The 6,948-nt window shown below is 35.8% G+C and overlaps 1 protein-coding gene across 1 annotated transcript; it reads left to right on the forward strand.

The window, feature by feature from the left end:
* Positions 1-240: 240 nt before the first annotated feature.
* Positions 241-4,755, forward strand: LOC111378331. The gene is made up of 4 exons (XM_023001513.1): positions 241-455; positions 2,252-2,741; positions 2,824-2,874; positions 4,057-4,755. The coding sequence occupies exons 2-4, from the start codon at positions 2,262-2,264 to the stop codon at positions 4,087-4,089; spliced, it is 564 nt and encodes a 187-aa protein (XP_022857281.1). The 5' UTR covers positions 241-455; positions 2,252-2,261; the 3' UTR covers positions 4,090-4,755.
* The last annotated feature ends 2,193 nt before the right edge of the window (positions 4,756-6,948 follow it).

A 6,948-nucleotide genomic window follows, 5' to 3' on the forward strand; every position in this document is an offset into this window, starting at 1 on the left:
CGCTATCCTTTCATCCTCAAAATCCTAAAGAGTATCGGAGTTTATTCATTTGCAGAATCGAATCTTCAAATATTATTATTATTGGCGCTTTTTTTTTTTTTTTTTTCCCTCTCTAAATAAAAACTGGAGTTAATACCGAGATATATAAATATGTAGAAATTCACTACTTTATCAATTAAATATCAATATCAAATTATTAAAATGTAGTGTGTTTTGTTTTCTTCTCACTGCCTACAACCGAAGCCACGTGTCATACTGCAATACAAACAACTCAACCGCCTCATATAAGCCCCAATACCGCTCTCAACCCAACCCGTCAGAATTCCTCCCTCCCTCTCTCTCCAAACACATAGTTCAGGAATTATAAAAACTTCTGCTGTCTTTTGTTTTAGGATTTTTTTTTATTCATTTTCCAGAAATTCAGACCTAGAGATCGTGCGCCTTCTGCATCACAGGTAATTGCATTTAAATGTCTGTAATAATTCTTTTAGAGCAATGACTTTCTCGGCTTTTGTGATTTATTTATTTATTATTTTTTGGCGAATTTCGGTTTCTATGATCACAGCGGTATGATTTTTGATTTTGTTGTAGTGTGTGTGTGTTTTTTTCCCCTTCTTGTATCCATCAAAAGGTGCTTTTGGGTTGGGGTGGTTGGCTGTCGGAGTGAGAGGTGCGGTTTATGGTGAAGATGTGTTTTAACCTTTTTCTGGGGATGATGAAGAGGAAGCTTTTTTCATTTTCTGTAAATGCTTTTATTTTTTAAAGAGGGACTCAATGAAACGTTGTAGGCTCGGGTCGTCTCGATTTAGTCCACAAACGGTTTGAGCTCGGACTCATCGGAGTAAGGCCGAGGATTGAGCTGGACTCTTTATTTTTCACTCGCCCGTTCGTTGTATTAATTTTCTTAAGATTAAGCAGGCTCGATGACTTGTGCATAACTTGATTCAGCCCATTTCCAACTAGCCTAGTGGGAACCAAATCTATTAGTTTGTGGATGCTAGTGGTGTCTCGAGTCTACTCATTGTCACTCTAGGGTGGACTAAAGAAAAAAAGGAGTAGATTGGTACTTATGTGACAGGTTAAAGATGAAACGTGCAAATTTTTTATATTTACTTAGAAATTTATGTCATCTAAAAGGATCATACTAAATGTACAAACTTCTTTTACAAACTCCCTTACTCAATACTCACAATGGGTGTGGGGACCACAAGCTGGCATTTTTTTAATTCACGTGGGATCCGCTAATTTTGTGAGAGTGAGTACACCATTTTGTCAACAAGATTTTGTATAAATATCTTTATCCTAAACTTTATTTGCTCCTACTTTTCTTTTCACAAACGTGTTGACAGTGAAAACAAGAGAAGATTACCAGCCTCTTTGAAATCTTTAAGATTACCTAAACAACCGAATTTTTAGGTCAATTAAAATTTTGCAAAATTTTTATTTAGCCTCGTTTGAAATAAGATAAGAGTTTAATTATGAAATTGATAGTTTGACTCAATCAATGAACTTCTTTTTTTAACACTATATGCAACCTATTCCCATTCCATTCAATCCTCTCTCGACAGGCGCACGCAGTTCCTATATTCCCCTCTCAACTCTCAAGTTATCGGATTATTTCTTGTTCCCGAAACCCAGATTTCAAAGATTGTTTATTCATTCTGCATCTACGTAATTATATTTGAAGTTTTAAATTCCTCTTAACGATTATTTTAAATCATTATTCTCTTAGTTTCTATGATTAAACCATACTGTTGATCTTATTTTAGTTTGGACTGACGCCAAGTTTTCTCCGCCAATTTCCGCCGTCTTCCAGCAGTGGTTCAGTTTCTTCAGTTATCCTCATCTGATTCATTTCACTGTCATTTTATAATTCTTTTACTCAAAATAGGCGAAAACTTTTCCGTCACCCGACACGGTTTTGTTATCTTTTTTAACTCATCTAAATCAATTTTGTTACTTCAATGAGCAAACTTAAAACCCTTCTTGGATTGTTCCAGAAATGAGAGCAGCTTTGAATTTGTTCTTTTGAATGAAATGCAGGAATCTCGTGCTGTTACTTTGGGTTTTTATTTGAATTTCCTTATGCTGGTTCAATATTTGCTGATTTTGGGTAAACAAGTGGGACCATAAGTCTTTCGATGAAATTCCTATATACGCACAACTCCTTTTGCTGTGTAAATTTTGTTTAAATTACTGAGGTCTGAAGAAAATTACAGATGTGATTGATTAACGTGAAGTTCCAATGCAGGGAGTTTGTGATGGATTCTAGAGTTCCAGCCCAATCTCAGCCGCAACACAATTTCTCTTTGCCTGCTTTGAATTTGAACAAGGAGATCCAATCTAGCCGCTGCCTCCGGAGCCACTCTGTCAAGTCTCCTTCCCAGAGATCCCATCCATCCACCAGATCTCGGCCCCAAGATTCGCAGAGACCATCACCATTGAGCGATTCTGCTTCAAAGCAGCTGGTTCTTGTTAGCAGGAGCAATTCCATGAAGTCAGAGTCTGGAACTAAAGGAAATGGATCAAAAATCTCGATCAAAATTCCGTGCAAGAATGGGAAAAAAAATCAGGAAGAGCGGTGTGAGAGAGGGGCTGGAGAAAATAAGGAGAAGAAGAAGTTGAGCTTCGAGGTCTCTTTATCCCAACTGGAGATTGAAGAGGATATTTATGGTTTTACTGGATTGAGGCCTAACAGGAGGCCTAAGAAGAGAGCGAAGAATGTTCAGAAACAGTTGGACGTAAGAAAAGTTTCTGACTTGAATTTCTTTTCTTCCCTTTTTATTGAACTTTGCAATTTACTTAATCTAATTTAATGTGCAGGATGTGTTTCCTGGATCATGGTTGGAATCAATAACTCCTGATTCATACAAGGTATCTAAAAACTAACTGAAGTTAGAGTCTTGAATACTGCAAACGGGGCTGTATGCACCATTGCTGCGTCAAAGATGGAGTGAAAATTTTTGTAAATCTGAATTGAAGAACAAGGGCTCTTTAGTCTTTATGTTCCCTTTACATTTTAGAAATTTCTTGGTTGTCGAATAGAATTGTGAGTAGAAGTTCAGTTTTTATGAACACAGACTGTTGCAAAGTTGAATTTTATTTTATGAGTTTCATTTTCAATATTCGTTTGGTTTAAGAAGCTTTTTTATTGAATTTTTCATCGCTTGCCTACTGTTCGAAGAGACTGTTTGAAAAATCAGATGTTTGGATTTGAATTATTTGCGATGCATAGCGATCCTTATTATACAGCTTTCAGTTCTCAATGTTGGGAAAAACATTGCTGGCTGTTTCTTCAGACACGATAGTAGAACTTTTTAAGTTTCCTATGATCATTAGCGGTCATAGGATATATCCTTATTTCCGTTCAACTCATTTAACAAATTCTGAACACTCCATGTTCATAAGTGGTCTTAACATATCCTTATCTCCGTGCAACTAAATGTAAAAATATGAACCCTTTGCTGATAATAATTTACCCCATGTTCATAACTTACCTTAGGATATCATTGTTTTCATTCATGTTAACTTAACCAACTGTAAAAAAAAAAAAAAAATTCTTAAGCAATTGTGAACACTGTTGATAATGTGAAATTTAAAATATTGAATTCTCATATACATGATATTGATCTAGGCATAAATTCGGATAGTGTAATTGAGAGTCACATCTGGTGAAAGCGTTCTTAGTTTTTTCATGAAGCCTTGTTTTTGTAGCACTTTCTTTGTTAAAGTAGTCAAATCATCTTCAACCCAGTAAAATCGACCCCAACATGGTCAAAATTGACTGAATCCAGTCAAAAGTGTCAACCAGCCTCCATTTTTCCTTTAGTTAAATGAACAAGTCCATTAATGTGTTTATAATTCCAATAATTATTAAGTTACTCTGAAAATAACGTCTGATCTAGAACTAAGAGTTTCATAGCTGGGCAATATTCATGCTGTTCTGGGTATAGGTGTAATTTTAAAGTTATTGAGCTTCATGATTGAATTTGAGTGATAATTTTACACGCACAAGATACTCAGACTTTGACTTCCATATATTTTTCTTTTCTCAAGGTCCTATTTATCCAGGATTTCGAAAGCTATTAATATATTCAGCAAGAAGGAAGTCTGCAATGTCTGTTGCCAAGATCAAAATTGCTAACCTTCCTTTGAGTATCCAAAATATAAGGAGGTTAATTTTTGCCATTCTAGACGCCCCAAACATGGTGGTAATTCATTTTCAGAATCTGGGCACACATGGCTGACATCTTTGCAGCTGCATTAAGGATTCCCCATCTATCCTCCGGATGTCAGCCCGAGAGTCCCCGAGACCGTCACCCTTTGAGTGATTCTGCTTCATGAGCCCGAGCCAGTGAGCCAAATCGAAACCCCTAATTTATACAGGGTATCTAGAAATTAACAAAAGGTCTTGAGAGATGCTTAAATATTTGATTTTACCATTGTTGTTTTAGTTCTGTTGTATGCAGGGTTACATGCAATCTTCTTGGAAATGTGTTTATTCTGGGTGAGGAGTAATCATTCTGGAAATTCGCTCTTGGAAATTTATGGTTTTTTTTTTCTTGTCCCTGTAATTTTGGGATGGCATTTAGAAATGGAATCTGCAGTATTTTATAAATGTGAAATAAAAAATGAGTTCTCTTTAGGTTTATGTTTCCTTTATTTTTAGATGTTTCATATTCGACTCAAAGAATTGATAGTAGACATTTATTTCTTTATGAACAAGTTATATCATGAAGAGTTTCATTTTCAGTACTCATATGGTGTTGCTATTACTATTAAGTTATTTTTCGAAAATAAATTTTTTTCTAGAGAATCTTGTTCTTCGCCATAGCTGTGCCCAGGTTAAAGACTGAATACCAAGAACGAGTGAAGAACTAGAGGATGAACCTGGGATCTACTCGGAAGTTTTCGTGCTTTGGCTTTGTTTAAGGGGTTATTTCAACCAAGATCTCGCTAACTTGTTCTTGAAATTTCGACTTGTAAAGTTGTTCTCAGTCTTTTTTTTTTTTTTTTAATCCTTACGACACAGGTGTTCGAGTTTCGCTCGACTAATCCCGAGGAGTGAAAATCTTTGTCTTTGGTTTGCCACAAGGGTAAAGGGTCTGTACGTTTTAATTAAATTAAGGTTTGTTGATGTTAATGAAGCTTCAATTTTCATTGTAATTGATGTAAATAAACCTCCCGAAGAAGATGAATACAAGGTTTCTATTGTTTCTGGTATTTAGCAAGAAGTATATCTATTGTTTGTGAGAAATAGCAAGTATGGTTCTTACGAGGGTGTTTGATGTAGATTAAAATTTAAATTTTTTATTAAATTATGATAGAAGTTTTTGAAATGTATGATTGAGAAGTTGTGGAACCCATGACAAATAAGATTAACATTGATTGCTTGATTTTAACTTAGATTAAAGGCACTATTAGTGATTTTAAATAGTTGGTCCCCTATCTTTTCAATTGATTGACAAAAGTTTGTAAAATTTGCCTAACGCAGAGTACCGTCACAAGTTGCAAAGGTGAGTTAGCCCATGCTTGTTTTCCATTAACTCAAATCTCATTAATCATCTACTCTTTTCAACCGCACACGTAATAAATTATTTTACAAGTAAACTTAAAGGTTTTTTTTTTTTCATATTTTTTAGCCACAAATTCTCTAAAAGTCATAATTTAAAACATATTTTTTCAACGTAATGTACATCATTACATCAAACAGGTGCTCAGTCGATGGATTTCTTTTCCAGTTTCAGGGTCTGTTATACCTACTCCCTGCTAATATTGGAATCAGGTTCAATTGGGGCTCTTCTGCCTGAATTGAAATGATAGGCATTAAATCCGAAATAAGTGCAAACGTTAGGGACCAAAAGTGCAAAAAGTATTGTAATTCTTTAACCAAAATCCTTTCTCAGCCATGTTTCACAGTCACCGCCGGTGATACTTCAACTGCCACCTCCATATTTTTATTTACCGCCTTTCGCACCATTTTCCACCAGCCCTTCAGGACCCATAAACCCTTCTCTCTAATATCCGGGAGGCAAAGCCCCAAGCCGTCAAAGAACTCCAGAAGACCCTTTCAAACTACCTCCACAGCACCCGCTCCGTGCCGTTCACTTGCGCTGAGCAAATTTCCAACGACGTCGTTAGTTCCTTCAATAATTTCACAGAATCGTCTCTGAAGTGTCCTTCTCCATCTATATGTACAGAATGGGAAGTCAGCTTTCAGCTTTCAGCTCCAGTTAGTTAGTTATTTAATATTCCAAGTAGTTAGTTTGTTAAATAGTTTGATGAGTTGTCATTTTTCTATTGGTTTAGCTATATTTTCAGTTTTACATCTTGTATATATATAGTGTAAATTCAGAGGTTGAACAAGTGAGATACGAATATGATTTTTCTCTCCTTCATGATTTTTTCTCTGTCTTGATATCTTCTGCCTTGATATTGTTTATGGTATCAGAGCAAGATCCAAACCAAAATAGTTTAGCTAATCAGGTAATCCTGATAAGAAATGGCTGATGATGAATTGTCAGGAACAAGATCCATACCAGTACGTGTTAGAAGAGAAGAAGGAACGGGAAGTGCTTCGAAGGAGACCTCTACTTAGAACAATGGAGATCCTCTTTTCTTACAAGCATCTGACCATCCTGGAATGATGCTAGTCACAGCACCATTAACAGGACAGAATTTTCTTACCTGGAGCAAATCGATGAAGATTGCTCTAGAGGCGAAGGTAAAACTTGATTTCATTACTGGAGATTGCAGAAAACCTGAAAAAAATTCGACTGAATATGCTCAATGGAGAAGAGTAGACTGCATGGTGGTCTCATGGATATTAAATTCAATAGCGAAAGAAATTGCAGAATCATTTGTCTATGCTGGATCTGCTAGAGAATTATGGAAGGAAATTGAAGAACATTATGGTGAAAGCAATGGTCCTATGATTTATCATAGTCA

The sequence above is a fragment of the Olea europaea genome, unplaced genomic scaffold (genome assembly GCF_002742605.1).
Source record: "Olea europaea var. sylvestris unplaced genomic scaffold, O_europaea_v1 scaffold1802, whole genome shotgun sequence".
Classification (NCBI taxonomy): Eukaryota; Viridiplantae; Streptophyta; class Magnoliopsida; order Lamiales; family Oleaceae; genus Olea; species Olea europaea.